The 21,295-nt window shown below is 34.6% G+C and overlaps 2 protein-coding genes across 7 annotated transcripts; both read right to left on the reverse strand.

The window, feature by feature from the left end:
- Window positions 1–649: 649 nt before the first annotated feature.
- LOC105630093 (Tetratricopeptide repeat (TPR)-like superfamily protein) lies at window positions 650–2,931 on the reverse strand. Its single transcript, XM_012211788.4, has one exon. The coding sequence runs from the start codon at window positions 2,908–2,910 to the stop codon at window positions 682–684; it is 2,229 nt and encodes a 742-aa protein (XP_012067178.1). The 5' UTR covers window positions 2,911–2,931; the 3' UTR covers window positions 650–681.
- A 131-nt stretch (window positions 2,932–3,062) lies between these two features.
- Window positions 3,063–8,894, reverse strand: GAUT3 (galacturonosyltransferase 3). Of its 6 annotated transcripts, none has more exons than XM_012211780.3 (9): window positions 8,667–8,894; window positions 8,517–8,569; window positions 8,172–8,232; window positions 6,235–6,288; window positions 6,030–6,167; window positions 5,678–5,788; window positions 5,260–5,594; window positions 4,228–5,173; window positions 3,063–3,526 (listed from the first exon to the last, which is right to left on the reverse strand). In XM_012211780.3, the coding sequence occupies exons 1-9, from the start codon at window positions 8,715–8,717 to the stop codon at window positions 3,251–3,253; spliced, it is 2,025 nt and encodes a 674-aa protein (XP_012067170.1). In that variant the 5' UTR covers window positions 8,718–8,894; the 3' UTR covers window positions 3,063–3,250. The 6 variants fall into 6 exon arrangements, with proteins under 6 accessions (XP_012067170.1, XP_012067173.1, XP_012067171.1 ...); XM_012211783.3 differs by having other exon boundaries at window positions 6,030–6,141; window positions 6,235–6,285; window positions 8,667–8,893; XM_012211781.3 differs by having other exon boundaries at window positions 6,235–6,285; window positions 8,667–8,893.
- Between the last annotated feature and the right edge of the window lie 12,401 nt (window positions 8,895–21,295).

A 21,295-nucleotide genomic window follows, 5' to 3' on the forward strand; every position in this document is an offset into this window, starting at 1 on the left:
CATTCTTTTATAGACTATAGTATATTATATAATTTAGATACTTTTAGTTTTCATTTTCAACCATATATCAGTCTAGTGATACTTTATGGATAAATTAAAAAAGAAATAAACGTTCTTATTATTAAGTTATATGGCGCAACAACTTTTTAACTACCAACGCTATTTTATAGTGCTCAGTGATATAATGTTTGAACTAGTTTTTAGAAGTCAAGATATTCAGTGATATAATGTTTGAACTAGTTTTTAGAAATCAAGATATTTTAGTGCTCAATAATATGGCATTTAAATCAATTTTTAGATGTCAATGTAGCATTTTGTAAAAAAATTAACAACTAATTTTGTTAGCTATAAGAACTATTTGATTGATTGTTAAATTTAAAATAACAAAAGAGTAAAGAGAACGGTTTTATATTACAAGTAGGATTAGAGCTTGTTATAATTTGTAAAAAAAAAAAAAAAAAAAGAGGAGTAAAGTGTAGAATGTTATCTATTAATTACTATGAAACGCTAAACATTTACTGTAATAACATTTCATTAAACGTTGCCTTGACCTATAAATGCTACTATATAGATTAGCTTACTGAATGCTATAATTAATAAAAGTAATTTTTTAATTTAGTGGAAACGCTAAAAGTTAGCTCAAAAGCTATTATTGCCAAAAAAAAAAAGTTTTGATAATTGCTAGTATTCAACAAAAACTGTATCTGTTATTTCATGAATCTTCATACAGTCATGCAATTGACGAAGCCTACAGTACATATGACCTGCTAGTGGATGAGACCTATCTCCAGCAACAAATCTACTAGCTTTGCTATCAACGTCCACTAAACTATAGCCAGCAATAGCTCTTACTCCTCTCTCCTTGGCCAACAATCTCATCCTAGCTGCATCGACCCACAACGCATCTCCGGCATACATGCTTGACGCCAATATATATCCAGCAGAGTTCAAAGGCTCCAGCTCAATAATACGAGAGATGGCTATTTCACCAAGCTTAGTATTCCCATAGTTTCTACAAGCACTCAATAATGCCCCCCAAATACTTGCACGACCCTTAAATTTTTCAGGCATCGTTCCAATAAATTCCATTGCAGTATCAAGCTTTCCTGCACGACCTAACATGTCGACTACACACGAGTAGTGTTCAAATGCAGGTTCAATCCCATGGTCTTGGAACATTGATTTGAAAATGGAGAGCCCCTCATTGATTAATCCACTATGACTACAAGCAGCAAGCACTGATAGAGTGGTTAGAGCATTCGGCTTGAGCTCGTGTAATTTCATTTCAGCAAGCAAAGACAATGCTTCACTGGGAAGACCATGCATACCATATGCAGCTATCATAGCACTCCATGTTACTATATTTTTCTCTCGAATTTGATTGAAGGCCTTTCTTGATGCCTGTATTTCTCCAGATTTGGAATACATATCAACAATTGCAGTTCCAACTTCCACTTCTGCTGCCAAACCTCTTCGAATTGTGACTCCATGTGCCCATTTCGACTTTTTCAATTCAGCTGAAACTGAACAAGCCTGAAGAAGATTTACAATTGTAATTGCATTAGGCACTTCTTTTGCCTCATTCATCTCCTGAAAGATAGTTATCGCTTCATTTGCCATCCCACAATAAGCAAACCCAGCAATCATTGTGCTCCACAAAACCACATCCCTTCTCCTTACCCTAACAAAGACGTCCCATGCAAGATTAATGAAATTGCACTTTGCATAAGCATCAATAAGAGAATTGATAAGTAATTCATTTGATTCATATCCCCGACGGATTATCAAACAGTGGACTGCTTTGCACTGATATGTATAAGCCAAGTGCTTGCATATTTGAAGAATATTCACCAAAGTCACTTCATCAGCTTCAATTCCTTCCTTTTGCATTGAATAAATCAATGATAAAGCTTTTACATAGTTCTCGTTAAGGACTAATCCTGATAGCATAGAATTCCACGAGACATTGTTCTTATTAGACATCTCATTGAAAACATTAAATGCAGCATCAATATCTTGACAATTCAAGTACATATCAATCAAAGAGTTCTTGACAAACAAATCACTATCTAAACCTTTGCAAATCGACAACCCGTGTATCAATTTTCCCATACGTATGTTCACTGCATTAGCACAAGCTTTAAGAACACTTACCATGATAACTCCATCTGGTTCAGTCTTGCCCAGTTGTAACATTTCTTGAAACATCTGGAATCCAATTTGAGGTTCCAGGCTCTGCACATAACCACCAATCATGACACTCCAAGAGATGACGTCTCTGTCAGGCATTTCATCAAACAGATTTCTTGCACATTCCATGTCAACATCTGCATACATGCAAAGCAAGGAGTTTTGTATGGAAGAAATGGCCCAAAACCCACTTTGAATTATATAACCATGTACTTGGAGCCCTTCATGCTTTGCTTTAAGGCTGTTACATGCTTGAATTACAAGGACCAATGTGGATATGTTCGGTTCAAATCCAGAAACCCTAGCACTAGGAAACAGCCATAACCCTTCTACTAAGGCACCATAATTCAAATACCCATGAATCAAAATATTCCAAGAAACTGAATCTTTGCTTCTCATGGAATTAAAAATGCTCATAGCAGCATTCAACTCGCCACACTTAAAGTAAAAACTCATGATAGAATTTCCAATGGAAGTACATGATTCTAGTCCCTCCTTGATCAAACAAGCATGAAAAGATTTCCCATGCTTACTGGAAATGTATGAAAATGCTTTGAGAACAGAAGGGAAAAGCGAAATATTTGGTGGGTGAGTTTCAAAAATTTTCATTTCTTGGTAGTGTGAAATCACTTCTTGCCATTTTCCATTAGATGATGACTCCCTGATTCTCGAAATCCAATTAGAATTCTTTGAATTTGATAGAATCGTTGAAAGGCGCATGGCCAAGAAGCATATGCCCTCACAAACGTAGACTCATCTCATAATCCACAAGTTCTCAAGGTGGGTGTTGGATTTTATATTAGGAAAAATGCATAGTATAGCAGTCAAATACAATGTTAAAGAAATTTATTTATATTGGTATAACATCAATATAGTTAACAAATTTGCTCCAGGCTTGTATTAATTTGGCAAAGCTCAATAATAAATCAGAAAAATATTACATATGCAGCTAAAAATAAAATGTTTCTTTTAAAAAAAATGACTATCATTATCTATGTATTGCTGGAGGAAAAAATTTTCTACTAGCTATGAAGCACTTTGAAGTTGTTTCCTTGTGGTATCATTCAAAAACATTGCAACGTTGGAGATAGGGGTTATCAAACTGTACATATCTAGACCAGTAATGCTTGTACTTTGCAATAGCCAAATCCAACCATGGCTTGTAATTTCCGTTGTAATGAACTACAGCTGCGTTATCAATTTCAGTTTTGTTAAGGGCTGGGTCATAGCCAAGTCCCAAGACATGCCAGCTACGATCCAACGGAAAGGTTAGGTTATAGAAAGTGATCAATCCTGGTGGCAAGGTGCCCAATTTCCAAAGAGTTCGGTCTTCGTTCTGCAAAGCAGTTCATTTGTTAGTTGCAAGTTAAATTGACAAACAATGGAAGTAGGAAGGATAATGTTTCTGTACATTTAAGGTTAACCATCAGAGATCCGATTTCCAATCCCAGTGGAATGCATAATGCACAACCGAGCAGAATCATTTTGTTGACATTGTTGTCAAATGAAAAAAAATAAATCCTGAAACTGAAAATATATTTTGGTAAGAGTGAGACACTACAGCCATCAACCATCTCACTCATTCATTGCATAGATGGCTGCCGCTGTAGATGGGCAAGGAACCCTTGCATGTTCCTCTCATTCTCACAAAATATACTTGATCACATATTAGTTAAGAATACTTTCTATATAATTATGTAATAGTGTACGTTTTATCACCTGTGCAAAATGCTTAGCGTTCCCTAACTGTAAAAGTGTAAAATACCTATTCAAGCTAAGTTCACTCAAGTTGATGACTTAGTTTTGGAGTTGAGTCAAAGTTTGGGTAAAGCATTTTATTGGCTCAACATGACTCGATTACAGCTCTCACTCTTTCCATAAAAAAATTGCCAATGCACCAAAAAGCAAAAAGAAAAATTTACTTGTGGTACTAATCACCATGATTGATATTTCAAAAAAAAAAGACCTTGCATGATGAAATCTTGGATAAGGAAAATAAGTTAGGTGATTGGAAGGAATAGGAGGCTGAATACATACCCGATCTTGCCAATAATGATATATTCCAGTTATATTTTGCTTTCTCCACTCCTTCAAGTCAAAAATGTTCATGCCAAATGCCCAACCACAAGCATTTGGATGAAAATTTTCATTGATCTTTGGATTAGAGAAATTGAGATACTTATCAAACCTATGGAAGCTCTCCTTGCAAGTTTCCACTGCGCCATTCACCATTCCTTGCATATCAACGGACCAAAGCGGTGTCAGATCCTTCTGAACCACAATATCATCATCCAAAAAAAGGATCTTGTCTAGCTTTGGGTATACTTCAGGAAGATAGAATCGAAGATGATTCAGCATAGACAGATACTTTGGATTTCTATATTTGAGATTATCAGACCCAGCAGTAAGGGTGGAAGGATGATTTGCCTTGAAGTAGTATTCCTTAATCCTGGAAGATTCAAGCTGACGTAGAACAGAACAAGATGAAGCATTCAACCACTTAAAATCATCAATGTTCTGAATTTCAACTGTCGCTTTTGCAGGTGGGTTGATGAGAAACCACATTTTCATTGCAGCGTAGTTCAATTTATCTGTAACTATATGGAAAACATGTTTCTCAGGATCTATTGCATGAAGCACTGTGGAATTGACCACCACAGATGTCGCTAGCACATTATCCGAAAATATGGCATAGTGATAAAGAGAAGGATCTTCAAGCTTTTCTTTGTTCAGATACTCTTTATTTTGATGACCAAGCAAGAAATAGTCAGCTGCAAGCTGCAAAGGAAGGCAATGCAATGGTGTTGGAATTGTTTTTGCAGCTAGCTGAATCAAGAAAGCACTTTTCTTCCTTTGCGCATTTACATTCTCTTCACTTGACTGAAGCATGACACGCAACTTCCTCGACATAGTAGGACAATCATATAATCGATCCTTTGCTATGGAGAGGGCGTGACCCATTGCTTTTGCTCGATCAAGTGCACTGGAGGAAGGGAAAGGAATTTCTATATGAATATCAAGAAATGAAATTTGACTGAAGCAAAATAAGAAAGGACATAGCAGATATACTTAGGATGAAGCTCAGCATCTGATGTAGCTTCTCCAATAGCATGTTGACTTTTTCTAGAGTGTTCTGTAAGTGATTCATAAAGACTGGTTTCATTATTAGATTTTGCTATATTTGCATATGCTTTGGCCATTATAATCTGGTCCCGCATGAGCTTCAACATAGTATCAGAATTTGGATTTTCATAGTCTCTCCTCCATATACTATACTTTTCCTGGACGGTGGTGTCCATGTCTTCGGACCGTTTTATTGCAGCTGCTCTTGTCCGGTTTTCAGCTTCTTTATCTTGCTGAATTAGCAATGCGGTCCGAAGTTCCCTCCTTTTTCGCCTTTTCAACTGAAGTGCAAGAAAATGTCATACAACCAAATTAACTTTACCCAAAACATAGAGTAACACAAGTAAAGGTATTGTCAGTTCACCTGGCGCAGCAGCTTCACTGGGCTTATTGGCAACTTAGGACGACTGTGGATCTCAGAATTTTGAACATTATCTTGAAATCTCAAATCAGATTGAAATGAGTCTCTCAAAGTCTGTGAGAAGAAAGGAGGATAAAAAAGCCTGTGTGGAAGTCATTAACTTGAAAACAAAACACCTGTTCTCATCCATAAACTAAATCAAACAAAATAAAGGATTAAAATTACAATTTATCATTCGACCATTATACTTCCCAAAATTTTTAGGTACTGTTTTCAACCTGACAATATATAGATGCTCTTTTGAAGTAACTGCCAGCTCTATTGAGAACACAATACTAAAATACTTTGGTATTACCTGGGAAGTCTTTGGCTGATCATGGCCTTTATCCGTTGGGTTTTCCAGGACCCAGGAAGCAGAGAGGTCCTTCACTTGGACCCTCCTAATTCTAATGTTGCCAGATGTGTCACTGTATGTTGCAATAATGTCAATATCCTGGATGAAACATACACATATAAGCATCACTATTAGCAGCTGTCAACTGAAGAAAGTTGCTTCTCACCTTTTCATCCAGAGGATTTCCAAGTGTAGCTGCAGAAGGAGTATCCAGATCCTGCTAGCCAAGATTTAAGCTAGATGGTCAGTGAACGCATAAATTTGCACGCATTCATCCAAAAGTACTAGTATTGTCTCCCATAGATAAGGGGGAACGTAACAGGTAATACCGGAGTCAAAAATTACAAATGCTGTATGAAATTTAAAACTCAATGTGGTCCTAGCTACATATTCCTTTCAAAATTCTACTCATTTTGGAGAAGCAGCTCTTGCACTTAAACCTTTACTCACGCCAAAATTGGCTCTTTTTTTTTTTTTTTCTGTTTTCAGTTTTTCCATCATTTTTTTATAGACACATCCAGGGAGGGGCCTCTACCAACAGAACTTGGATCTCACTTCAAAAATCTATCTCCTATAATATCATTTTAGTTGATTGATAAACAACAAATTGTTTTGATACTCACTCATAGGGGTAAGTTAACATTTGGTGCGCTACATACTCCATGAAATTAAATTTCCCAACAAAATGCTACAACATTGAATAAAACTATATTTCCCCATAGACCATGTCAAATTTCAGCTCCAGTTGAAGTATAAAATTCAAATGTTCACAATTTTGGCACAGATTGTCTATGGCCTGTACTTCCAAGCTATTTAATTTTAAACAAAATGCTATTAAAGTACATGGTGATGGCAGTGGTGGTGTTACAAATGCATCAATACAGAAGGATGAGCACATTGAAGTTATTGGAGCTCAGGGAATAAAGTCAAACCTAGGATGACACCAGGGACAGCAGTAAGGAGTTACTGATTGTAGATCTTTCTGAGGATGAAGATATAACTTTAAACCACATGGAATGAAGGAAATGAATCCATATAGCTGACTCCAACTAGTATGGGATCAAGGTTTAGTTCAATTAAGTTGATACTTTTATTATTTGATTAAAAAGACCAGAGTGAGGTTTTACTAAGAAAGATAGGATATGAAATATGGAGATAATGGTCATCCAAATCATATCCAACATAGAACAACAAATAACACATAATGCAAGATAAATTGGCATAACCCTAATCAAGTTAAGAACATTTAAAAACGGTGAGGATTAACATACCAAAAAAAGAAAAAAAAATGAAAACAGTCTATTGCAAATCCCACAAGGTGGGATGGAAAGAATTATGAAAAAGGAGGAACTACAACCTATCAAGTGACTCATTTTGATATAATTGTACCATAAATTGAAAACGAAAATACAACACTTGAATTGAAGCACAAATCCACAAAGAAACCAAGAAAACTACCTTTCACCACAATAGATTGAAGTACAAGTTCTAGTTTTTGAAAATGTTGAAATTCTTCTCCTTCCAAGTACTTCATAAAACCACAAAAGAAACTCAAACTGAAGAACTTTAGCATTTATTTTAACTAAACCTCTCCATTTGGACCCAGAAGAGTCTCTATTCTCTGGAGATCTCAACAAGTCAATTTTACCCAAAGAGACCACATTGGGAATCTAAATGTCCAAGCCACCTTACAATGTAAAAACCAAGTGAAACAACAAGCACTATGATCACAAATAGGAGGTCAAGCCTTGAAGCTTAATCAATTTTTTTTTTTAAATCTAAGATTTATAAGTTGAGCACTCTCTAGATGATATCAAATACACTTGAATAAAAGCTCTCAAAAAGGAAAGGAAAAGGTACATTACAGTAATATCATTACAGGAAGGTTTTACTTCCAAGGCATTATGTCACGCAGAAACAATAAATTGAAATTTCAAAAAAAAAAAAAAAAAATCCTATTGCACATTTTTTCATCTCTTAATAGTTTCATGGGTCCGTAATAATTTTATTTCCAATGATGAAAGATTGGCAAAGCAGAAATTAAAATTAAAGGCCAAAAGCAATCTTTAGCAAAGGAACAGGAAGCAAAGTTTAGATCCAAACCTTTCCATCATCACATCCCTCACAATCATACAACGGCCGATAAGTTCTTTGCTCTCTTTGACTGAAATTAAGAAATAGGCAATAGGGTCAACAATAATAAAACTAATTGGCAATCAACAGTTCATCCCTTCTTGAACAAACAACAGTATGTATCTCTCAACCACTTGACCCACCTGAAATGACATAAATCTACTACTAAAGTTATTTCTTCTAGTTATTAATGCTCCATTTGCATTGTCTTAACTCATGTAGTTGGTAAAAATAGTAAAATCACATCAATTAATTCTACTCTTTTTAGCTTTTTCAGAAATCAAAGATCTAAATTAAATTCACAATCGATCTTACAGAGGTGGATTGACTGATGACTCTGCACCCACAAGAACAACATGAAACAGAACCTGAAATCAAGAAATTACAACGCAATTGAATAAAAATTTATAAGGAAAACGGCAATAATCTATTAAAGAAAGTGAAATGAAATGAAGAGACAGATACCAGTGAAATGATTAGCAGAGAACTCGAGAGAGCTTCCATTGAAACGGGCATCAAGATGGAAAAATAGATACCGTTGAAACAATTGAAAGCTCAGGGTGTATATAGTAATCAGAATCGGCTACGTTTTGTATTCTGGTAATGGTGTTCTTTTTTCGATGTAGGACTCCCTGCTAAAATGAGGTTGGGATGGTTGGATCACGCTTAGCACACCTATTGCAACCGAACTAAACCTACGGTTAGACCCATTGTGATGAGTATGTTGACCATTAAAAATAAGAATTACCATGCAAAATATAGTAAACATAATACTCGAAAATTAGAAGAATATTAAATTTTCATAAGCAAGTGACATAATAATAAAAAAAAAGGTAAAAAAATGTGATTTAGTTGGTCTTCTCACTAATATGAGAAGTACGAAATTTTAAAGTTGAATTCTCTCGACAATAAAAGTTTTCATTAATTTGATGAGTAAAGAGAAAATTACTATTTATAATAAAAAATTAAAAAAAAAAGCTAATTAAAAGACTCTGATTAAAATCCTAAACTATAATAATAATAATAATTGAATAGAAATTTATTTTTATTAAATATATTTTTATTGTATTGATGAATTTAAATTAAATTTAGATGTAAAATATTTTAAAAATATATGCAACTTATCATGTGATAGCAAAATAATAATGAAAAATATGCCCCTAAATTGAACTACATTTAAAAAAAAAATTCCTATTGGTGAATCAAATGGAGAATTACCCTCGTTGTGTAACCCATTGTGTTCTTTCAGCAAATTAAAAAAATAGATAATGAGGTGTCATTAGTCAAAATTTTTTTCTTGATATTAGAGATATTCTGAAATATTCTTAGTAAAGGCAATTAGTATGTGTTAAGAATTAGTTGTAAATAGAACTCTATTAGGAATTAGATTCATAATAGATTTATAGTATCTTGTATGTGTGTATATATGTGTCCCTATTGATGAATCAAAAGTAAGAAAATATTTTTCCACATTAAAATTACATGGTATCAGAGCCAGTAGCTCTTTAAACTTGATTTTTTCCCATTTGCATTGAAGATTCTGGTGGCTATCAGTGTTGGCGACCATTCTAGGGTCATTGTTTTGTCTCACCGCCTACCCCAGGAGCTTCTCAAGCTGCCGACCGGCATTCCCTTAAAATTCAGACACCGGATTCCCTGCGCGTCGGCCTCACGCGCTGATTTATTTTTTTGCATAGTACCACGCACTGGCTCGTGGCAGCGCGTCCAGTTGTTTTCGGCAATTGAAAATTGTTTTCTGGCTTCGATTCTAGGTCAGCAGTCAACTCAAATGGTTGTTTTTTCGATCCGACGAAGTTTTGGTAGGGACATTCTCAGTTTTATCAAAATTACTTTAGTGTTTCAAGTTACCTTTTGCTCCTGTTTGCGTTGAAAGGCTTTTTTTTTTTTTTTTTTGTCTCTTTCTGCGTTACTGGTAGGGTGTTTAGTTTTTATTAATAATGGATCCTAAACCTACAGATTCTAAAACTACTATTACTAAATTGATCCCAGCAATGAAAAAATCACAGAACATAAATTGAAAGGAACTAATTATTTAGATTGGAGTAAGACAATCAGAATTTATTTGCAGAGTGTTGAAAAAGATGATCATCTAATTGATGATCCACCAACTGGTGACACTAGGCGACGTCGGCTCAGGGAAGATGCTAAGTTATTTCTACTGATTCAAAATTCTATTGACAGTGAAGTGGTTGGGTTAATCAATCATTGTGAGTTCGTTAAAGAATTAATGGAATATCTTGAATTCTTATACTCGGGAAAAGGTAATCAATCTCGTATGTATGAGGTCTACAAAGGATTTTATCGGACTGACCAGCAAGATAAGCCCCTTACAGCTTATTTCATGGAATTTAAGAAGATTTATGAGGAACTTAATGTTTTGTTGCTTTTTAGTCCCGATGTTAAGGTTCAACAGACTCAGCGAGAACAAATGGCTGTGATGAGTTTTCTTGCAGGTCTTGCTCCAGTTTTTGAAATTGTCAAATCACAGGTTCTTTCAAGCAGTGATGTTACCTCTCTTCTGGAGACTTTTGCTAGATTGCTACGTACTGAAGGTTCTCATACCCCTTCCCCTTCTGATAATGGTGCCCTTGTGAGTCGTCATCAGGTAGCTAGGAAGCCAGGAAACAAAGGAAGAGGAGGAAATAACTGTAGTAATGGACCAATTACTCGGGAGGTAAGCATTCTCATCTGCCATTATTGCCGTGAACCTAGTCACAATAAACGGTATTACAAGAAACTGATAAATAAGCCACCAAGGGTAAATATGGCCACTCAAGATTCTACAGTTACTTCTTCTGACAACACTGTAACAATTTCTGATGCGGAGTATACTGAGCTCTCTAGATACCGTTCTTTTAAGTCTACTGATTCCTCAATTACTGCTATTGCCAATTCAGATACTCCTCCTTCATGTCTTATGTCTACCTCATTAGAGTGGGTCATTGATTCTGGTTGCATATATCACATGATAGGTAACCCTAGTCTCTTATCCTTATTAAAAGAACCTGAACAATTTAATCGTCATGTTACTCTAGCTGATAGGTCCACATCTTCTGTCAAGTGTATTGGCACCGCCAATCCCATCCCATCTCTTTCATTATCTTCTGTTTTTTGTTTGCCTCGTTTTTCGTTTAATATATTGTCTGTTAGCAAAATTACTCATATACTGAATTGTTGTGTTAAATTTTATCCTACATATTGTGTGTTTCCAGATCTTTTGACGAAGCGGATTATTGGTAGAGGACGTGAGTTTGGTGGCCTTTATCTTCTGGATGAACACGTTTCGTTATCTCTGGCTTGTGCTGGTGCTCTATCTCCTCTTAAGGTTCATTGTCTTCATTGTTTACTTTAAAGAAGTTGTGTCCGTCGTTTCAGTATTTGTCAATTTTAGAATGTGAATCTTGTCAATTTGCCAAACATCATCATTTATCTTTAGTTCCTCGAGTCAGTAAACGGGTTTCATCCCCTTTTGAGTTAGTTCATTCCAATGTTTAGGGTCCATGTCCTGTTATTTCTCAAACTAGCTTTCGATATTTTATAACTTTTGCGGGTGATTATTCTCGTGTTACTTGGTTATTTTTCATGAAAACTCGTTTTGAAATATTCTCTATTTTCTGCTCCTTTTGTGCTGAGATTAAAACTCAATTTAATACCTCTGTTCACATATTGCACAGTGATAATGCTAAAGAATATCTATCTAGTTCCTTCCAATCTTATATGTCACAGAATGGTATTCTCCATCAAACATATTGTGTTGATACTCCTTCTCAAAATGGGGTTGCAGAAAGAAAAAATTGACATCTTCTTGAGGTTGCTAGGGCACTTCTATTCCAAATGGAGGTCCCTAAATATTTTTGGGCTGATGCTGTCTCTACTGCATGTTTTTTTAATTAATCGCATGCCTTCTTCTGTGCTTAATGGTGCAATTCTTTATAATGTTTTGTTTCCTTATAAGCTTCTATTCCCCATTGAACCTCGCATTTTTGGTTGTACTTGTTTTGTTCGTGATGTTTGTCCACAAGTTTCCAAATTAGATCCAAAGTCCATTCGTTGTGTTTTTCTTAAGTATTCTCGGCATCAAAAAGGGTATCATTGTTTCTGTCCCGATCTTGACCGTTATCGTATTTCTGCAGATGTCACATTTTTTGAGAATACTCCATTTTTTCCTTCTTCTTGATATAAGAGTGAGGGGGAGGATGCTAAGCTTTTAGTCTACGCTATCTAACAATTTCATAACTCTCTTGCTCCTGCCCCTATTCCTAAACTTCACCTGCTCTTGCTACAGCGTCTGCTACTCCTATTCCCACTCCTGCACCAGTATCTGCTCGCCCTCATTTTGAACAGGTTTATTCTAGGAGACCAAGAACTATTGACTCACGTCCTCCACCTACCGCTTCAACAGAAGATCCGGTTCACTCCACTCAACCTGAGCCTATGCCATCCACTCCCCAGTCAGACCTTGACCTTTCCATTGCTTTTCGAAAAGGTAAATGCAAGTGTACCTATCCTATTTCTTCTTTTGTCAGTTATGATCATCTTTCTTCTTCTTCTTCTTGTTTTGTAAGTAACCTAGTTTCTACCCCCTAAAACTGTTGTCCAAGCTTTGTCCCATCCTGGTTAGTGTGCAGCAATGAAAGAGGAGATGGTTGCCTTAGAAACTAATGGTATTTGGGATCTTGTGCCTCTCCCGGCAGGTAAGAAAGCTATTGGTTGTAAGTGGGTTTTCACCGTTAAAGTGAATCTTAATGGGTCTGTTGCTCGTCTCAAGGCTCGAATAGTTGCTAAGGGCTATTCTCAAATTTATGGCCTTGATTATTCTGATTCTTTTTCTCATGTCGCCAAATTGTCTTCTGTTCGTTTGTTCATTTCTTTAGCAACTACTTTTCACTAGCCTTTACATCAGCTGGACGTTAAGAATGCCTTTCTTCATGGAGATCTCCAGGAAGAAGTTTAAATGCAGCAACCACCAGGCTTTGTTGCTCAAAGGGAGTCGGGTAAAGTGTGTAAACTTTAAAAATCTCTTTATGGCCTAAAACAGAGTCCTCGAGCTTGGTTTGGTAGATTTTGCAATGTGGTACATCAATTTGGCATGCAAAAGAGTACTTCTGATCATTCTGTAATTTTCAGAAGTACTAAGACTGGTTTGATTCTACTTGTGGTTTATGTTGATGACATTGTTATTGCAGGGAGTGATTCAGCCGGCATTACATCACTCAAGTCATTTCTCCAGACTCAGTTCCAGACAAAAGACTTAGGATTATTGAAGTATTTCTTGGGTATTGAAGTGTCTAGGTGTAAGAGAGGCGTCTTCTTATCTCAAAGGAAGTATGTCCTTGACTTACTGAAGGAAACTGGAAAGTTGGGTGCCAAACCATAGTGCTCCAATGACTCCTAATTTGCAACTTTCAATTGGTGGTGAGCTAGTTGATGATCCTGAGATGTATAAAAGGTTAGTGGGCAAACTGAATTATCTTACAGTAACATGTCCAGATATTGCTTACTCTGTGAGCGTCTTAAGCCAATTTATGTCTTCTCCTACTATTATCCATTGGGAAGCTTTATGACAGATTTTGTGCTACTTGAAAGGTAATCCAGGTTATGGCCTCCTTTATAGTAATCGTGGGCATTTGGACATTGAGTGTTTTTTAGATGCGGATTGGGTAGGTTCAAAGGTTGATAGAAGATGTAACACCCACCGCCCAGCCCCGAGAGACCCGACAGCGGATGCCACATTCGGTGCAGAGGCACCGTCTTAACTTAACATATAAGTCTTACAATTTTGAATTAGAAGTGACTTAGTATTCACAAATTTAGCAAGTAGTAATTTACATTTTTTTTTTTTTGAAAATGATTTGGGAGAATCCTACAGAAAAACTGTAAGAGTTTCCCTCCTAAAAATAGAAATCGTCAAACAGGTGAATACAAAGCACTCCCAACTTCAAACTCCAATCCCCCATCAAACACCAAGAACAACACAATACTTTCATAACTGCAACATTTTAATATGCATCAATTAGATACATTTATTTAAACATATCACTTCTAATGTTCTACACATTACATAAGTTCCAAGTTTATCTTCCAATAAATACATCCAAATAATTTATTGGATGTATTTATCTTCCAAATAATTTATCTTCCAATAAATATATCACACCTTAATTCACTACTCACTAATTATCTAAAATTCTCCAAAAATATTCATTACTTACTTTCTACCCATAAAAACCATGCATGCATGCTCCAAAAATGTTACATAAAATATAAACCATATATACTAATTTTTTCGGACCAAAATAATACCGACTTCCGGACCGGTGGTACTATTCACTGACTGATAAATGACTATTTGAACACAGGAAAAATAGGGCGTTACAGAAGATCAACTTCAGGATATTGTGTCTTTGTCGGTGGAAACTTGATATCATGGAGAAGCAAGAAACAAAATGTAGTCTCACGATCGAGTGTTGAATTAGAATATCGAGCTATGGCGCAATCTGCTTGTGAATTAATTTAGATTCATCAATTATTAGAGGAAAATGGCTTCAAGTCATCCTTGCCTGCAAAGCTATGGTGTGATAATCAAGCTGCTCTTCACATTGCATCAAATCTAGTATTCCATGAACGAATAAAACATATCGAGATCAATTGTCATTTCATTCGTGAAAAGATACAACAGAGTGTTATCTCTATAGCGCACGTTAAAATAAGTGAACAATTAGGAGATATCTTTACAGAAGCTTTAAATGGACCTCGGGTTAACTATCTTTGTAACAAGTTAGGCATGATTAACATCTATGCTCCAACTTGAGGAGGCGTGTTAAGGATTAATTGTAAATAGGACTCTTATAGGAGTTACATTCCTAATATGTTTATAGTATCTTGTATGTGTATATATATGTGTCCCTCTTAATGAATCAAAAGTAAGGAAATATTTTTCCATATTAAAATTATAGTATGCAACAAAATATAATAAACATTATACTCAAACATTAAAAGAATATTAATGTCATAAGCAAGTGACATACTAAAAAAAGAAAGCCAATAAGGTGTGGTCTAGTTGGTCTTCTAATTAGTGTGAGGAGTTAGAGATCTCAAACTTGAGTCCTCTCTGACCACAAGATTTTCTTCCAATTTGATATTCTCAAATATTCTTAGTAAAGACCAATTAAACTATTTTAATTAAAAATCCTAAACTATCCCGATCTTGTTCGTGAGAATCATAATATAACAACAACAACAACAATAATAATAATAATTATTATTAACTATCAAAATTAGGTATTGAGAGTATTTGAGAATTCGTTCTTCCTTGAGTAAATTTGGGGTATATATTGGAATCATGATAAATTCTACTAGGATAGAAATTGCGAGAATCATGCATTATCTGTTAGTTAGAGTTTATTTAGGAATGTAGTATCTGTATTATTATATTGTTCTTTATGTTTTTTTTATTGTATATTATCAATAGTCCCCCAAAAAGTGTTAGTCATTATGTCCAACAAAAATTTAAATTGATGGACTGCTAGAATATGAGCTATTTAAGCTTGAATGTGTGGACTGCTTAAGTTCGAATTGATGGACAATTAATGTTCGAATTTGAGGACAATTTATGTCCGAACTGAAGGACTGCTCAAGTTCAAAATGATGGACGATTTATATCCGAACTGGGGGACTGCTCAAGTTCGAAATGATGGACAATTTATGTTCTAACTAATAGGCGATTTATGTCCTAACTGGAAGACTTCTTAAATCTGAATTTGTTGAGGACTACTTAAGTCCAATTTATAGAAGATTGCTTTAGTCCAAATTTATCGGCCTCCTTTTAGTTGTGCTACTGCGCTTTTATCATGATATAGGAGAATAAAAGTTTAAGGCGACAAACTAATTAACAAAATTGCTTTATTTTATCATATGCAGAGAAAACAAATAAATATCGTCTTATAAATTTAGTTTAAATTTTCATTGCCAATCAGTGGTAGCTTACCATCCTCTCACCCACACAAAGAAGATAAAACACATAGTTCAAGACTAAAAACAATGATATACTTGACTAGACGGTAATGAGATGATAATGTAATATTATAAAGCAATATTGCATGTTGCAGAAACTATTTTCAATCCTTTGAAATATCAAAGCAAAATAATCTTTTGTAAAAAATTCATTAAAGCATCAACGATAATCAAACTATATATAGTTAAATATTTGCAAACACTAGTGGTGGTACATCCAGTAAAACTATTCCCAGAAAGGCATGCGCTAACAAATTTAGTCAAATTTCCAAACTTTAGAGGAATATCACTCATTACTCCTAACTATATTCACTTCAATTACAAATGTCAAATTATTTGGTCGCAATATCAAAATAATTGAACAAAAACATACCAAAATTTTACTTGGCTTTGCCTAATAGATAATAGCTTAGCGGATTTTTTTAAAAAAATTTTAATAATAAAATGAATGAGTAATATTTCGTATCTCAAAAATAGACTATTTTTGGCTTGTAAAGTAAGGAGCAAGAGTAGAAGTCCATGTATAATTAATGTGGATATATTTGTAAATGCAAATACTTTACCGGGGGAAAACAACCAAATGCAGAAAAGAAAATAAATATGATTTCTTGATAATTAGCAAAGCAACTAAGCTCATTTAGCAAAAAGAAAGAACTCTGAAACCATAAAGAGCAGCTTCTAAGTGCATATAGACAAAAGCAGAACTAACAGTGTACTCCAGCTGAGGGCAGACATTGTCATAGTAATTTAAGTTCAGTGCATGTACTAGAGAATAAGAAATCGGAAAAACCACAAGGGCAAGAGCAAGAGCCAATAAGACTGCCATTTTTAGTTAGTTTCAGTTTCTGTGAGAAAAATTAAGCAAATAGATGGGTATTTATAGAGAAAACATATTATTATGGATTAGGATTAGACATTGCAGTGCAGTTGTTAGCAAGATGGATATGGTTGTTAGAACATTTGGTGATCAACAATGGTAGTGGAGTAAGCAAAGTATGCAATAAGAGAATATTATATATTATAAAAGGGAATGTGTTTGGCAGATGAGTTTGAACCGATAAAGTTATTTTCGCATAATTTAAGATTGGTCAAGCTTTCATTTTTCACATCCATTGCAGAAGACAAGAAAACCAGAATAAAAATGGGTGCCTAATTGGAAATAATCAGTTCTTTATTTTACAATCCCATCAATATTATTGGACCTCTATTATGCAGTAATCTAACAAGAAAAGATGCATATGGAAGGAATATAATTGAATAGATTGATTCACAATGAAATAACCAGAACAAAGATTGCAGAGAAAGTGTAAAATTACATATGCTTCTTATTGCAGAAGAGATTGCAACTTAAAATAGAAAATCATATAAATAAATATAGTCAACTTTAGAAGTGAAATAGTATACCGATTTATATAAAAAAAATTATTGGATAAAGTTGTCTTATCCCTTATCCAATAATTTCTCAAACAAGTTTGAAAATAGTGCAGACATATTGGAAATCAGTTGCTACTCAGTTGCTACTGGCATACAAGTCCAATACAAATCTGATGAGGGTTGTCAGGTTATGGATAGTTCATGTCAATCAAAGGTAAAAGCGATTTTCTGGAGATAGAGATCTTTGCTTTGTCGTCCAATCAAGATTTATGCAAGTTTTGCAAGCAAATGCAGCATGCATCGCATGCAAATTATGGAAAACAGATATTTGGTGGTTGAAAGGTTACTTCAACATATATTTGTCTAAAGTATAAAGCTTCCAGTTAGCTTCATATTGTGTCTCAAAGCAAGCTATTATCAAAATACAGTGTGTGAAATGAAAGAAAAATACCGGAAATATGGTATTGTCGTTTGCCATTCATTTTATATATGAACCTCGTATTTCATGCAATTGATCCTTAATTACCTCTATTAGATGTAAATGACAAGAAGAATTGCAACAGTAAACAAGACAAAAAACGTTCTCATAATCATAGAAGCAAATAGTATAAAACTGGAAAAAATATTAGCAGAAAACAATTCAGCTTTAGTCAAGTGTCATATTTAACAAAACAGATGTCTTTTAATTCTGGTAGTTAACACTTCCCATGAATAAAAAAAAGAGAAAGAAGGTCTGCATTTGCTTCAACTTGTACACTGGAATGGTTTGCTCAGAACATGAGAAAACCAACAACATATCATTAAAAAATGTAGAAAACATAGTAGAAGTTAGTCATCTTAGTATTATTTCAAGCCATATTCTGCTGTTTCAACTAAAATTTCAACTTAGGAAGTACCTTCTAACATTAAGTAGATGATCCTTTTTACAGGAATAGTTATATAAACGGTAAATTGAAATTGTAATAGCATTTGACAAATCAAAGCATCCCATATTGGAAAAAAAAAACTGTATCGAACGTGTTCTTATTTGAGGCAGAAAATATTCGCCATTAAGAGAGAAAGCCATGACTATCCATAAATATAAGAACCCCAGATTTTCTTTAGCATTAAGTAATATCATCATCACTCTAGACTTCTAGTAAACATTGAAAATTTGCATTTATTTGTCAAAATAAGTAACAGTCAAGTCAGCCATGATTTCAAACTACAATATTTGCAATCCGAAAGCACTTACTTGAAGTGTTCTAAAAAGTTCAAGGACTTGATTGATAAAGAAATAGTTTGAGGACTTAAACAAAGTTGGAAAACGTCACTCTTAGCCTACTTATATGAAAATAAAAATTCATTTCAAGAGCATGCATGATCATTTCAAATAGAGAGGTGCTAGGGGGGAGGTTTGCGCAATTTCCTGGGGGTTTTTAACGTTACTACCCTTTTTTTTTTTTTTTTTTGCAATATGTTTCTTTACTACTTGAGCATAATTTGAATAATCAAAAATTGCTAACATCATCTCCTTTAATCATATTACAAAAGAATTGATAAAGTAGCTTTAATTAGTCGGTTGCTCACATATGTAATCATATTGAAAAGGTACAGTTGCATGTCTTTTAAAAATATTTGAATATGAATTCTTCGAGACAAACAACTTAGTAGCAAGAACTGTCATTAACAAAGATTTATCATTGAGTTATAAGAAAATTAATTTGTTAAGAAAAATGCATGGAAATTGAAGTGGGATTTTAATTGGCTTTCAACATTCTTTTTTTTATTTTTATTTATTTAGGATTGTCATAAAGTTCAGTAACTTTACATTCTTACAGACTTATTATTAATAATTTTTGTTCCTAATTTATAGCTTTACCTTTGCAACTTGCAATTACATTCATGTAACGCAACAAGTTTAGAATATGTTGATTGTAATGGCTGAGATTATTTTTTGACTAACGACAATTGCTTTGAGAATCAAAGAGATTTTTCTTTAATTGCCTTAAAATGGCAATTTTTATAGAAATGGCAGGTGAGGAACTAACTGCTAGCATCTTAAAAATATAACCCAACATATTTCCCTAAATTTTCTTGACTTGCAGAGGTATAAAACTTCAGCATAAGAAATGTATACAGTAACCAGCAAAACTCCTTATAAATGACCTAAACAATTGATAAGCATTGATCTTTTGTTCAAACCTCAAGAAACTTTCTTACAAAGTAACAAGAAAGCAATGAAGAAATTGCTTCCCAAGAAGATTACACATAAACCAAACAAGAGCAGTATAAAGGACAAAACTTTTCAGCATAATCTTGAAAAAGATTGTTCCATACATAGCCCCGATAGAATTTGGTAAACTAGCTAACCACATAACATGATTAATACCAGCAAGCACAATGATAGGTGGAGAAAAACAAGAAACTACAAAACAATCCATAGATGGGAAAAGAAGGGAAGTCAAACCACAAACAGGGGAACGTACTATCTCTAGCCAATTGCAACTACAGGAAAAGCCAATAACTTGAAGAATTATCAGAAACATAAACGCAAAAATAATCTACAAATAGGAATCAATCAAAAACCCACATCAGAACCCAAAAAATCCATAAAAATTGACAACAAAATCAGCATCTAAACAAGGAACAAGATATCATAATTGATAGAGTTACTACATTTGTAAATATTCTATTGCTATAATTGTGCACTAGGTTTTGTACCCTAGGTGGACTTGTATAAATAGTAGGGGATTGTAATCTGAAGGTTACGGAAAATACAAACACTTTTATGGTATCAGAGCCGTCCTAGGATACCTCTGTTTCTTCCTAATTTCTTCCCTTCTTTCTCGAGAAATCTCTCTTCCTCTATTTCGGAACACTTCCATGGTTGAGAAAATCCATCCCGCCACCACCATCACTAATATCAAAACACACATCCCTCTTACTTTAGATTATGAATCTACTCAATACAGCAATTGGGCAACTCTTGTCATCATTCAATGCCAAGACAACAAGGAATTTTGGGTCCACATCCATCTCAATCCTTCTATACGGCTGCCTCTTCTACCAATGATTATGCTCCAATGGATATTGATCAGGCTATGCACACTCTTTCATTGAAACAACCCGAAGAACACTGGTTTATGGATAGTGCAGCTACCTCTCACATGACTGCTAATCCAGGTAATCTCACTTCTTATTCTCAATTGAGTCTCAATGATGGTATTGTTGTTGGTAATGGTAGCAAAATTCCAATTCGTGATTTTGGTCACGCACTTTTGCCTCATTCTAGTCCACCTTTGCATCTCAAACAAGTGTTGCATGCTCCTAATTTAATTTAAAACCTTGTTTCTATCCGCAAATTCACTGTTGATAATATGGTTTCTGTTGAATTTGATCCGTTTGGATTTTCTGTGAAGTACTATCCGACGGGAGCCATCTGCTGAGATGTGATAACACGGGTGACTTGTATCCCATAACCAATCCGATATGTCTTCCTTTGTCTTCTGCTCAGTCTGCGTTTTTTGTTCTCTCATTAGCTCAATGGCACAATCGTTTGGGTCATCCAGGGCAAGATGTGCTTATGTCGCTTAGGCAAAATAATTTGATTTCATGTAATAAAGACAAAATTACATTTTGTCATTCTTGTCCTCTTGGAAAATCTATTAGACTTATATTTCGTGATTCTCTTTCTACTACGTGTA

The sequence above is a fragment of the Jatropha curcas genome, chromosome 1 (assembly GCF_041381405.1).
Source record: "Jatropha curcas cultivar XTBG-Jc1 chromosome 1, XTBG_Jcur_1.0, whole genome shotgun sequence".
In the NCBI taxonomy this organism is placed as follows: domain Eukaryota; kingdom Viridiplantae; phylum Streptophyta; class Magnoliopsida; order Malpighiales; family Euphorbiaceae; genus Jatropha; species Jatropha curcas.

Coding starts and splice junctions, on each gene's coding strand:
- GAUT3 (XM_012211780.3), bottom strand. CDS start 8,717: ATGCCCGTTTCAATGGAAGCTCTCTCGAGTTCTCTGCTAATCATTTCA. Junction 8,570..8,666: donor CTCTGCTAATCATTTCACTG/GTATCTGTCTCT, acceptor TCTTGATTTCAG/GTTCTGTTTCATGTTGTTCT. Junction 5,174..5,259: donor GATGCTGAGCTTCATCCTAA/GTATATCTGCTA, acceptor CCCTTCCTCCAG/TGCACTTGATCGAGCAAAAG.
- LOC105630093 (XM_012211788.4), bottom strand. CDS start 2,910: ATGCGCCTTTCAACGATTCTATCAAATTCAAAGAATTCTAATTGGATT.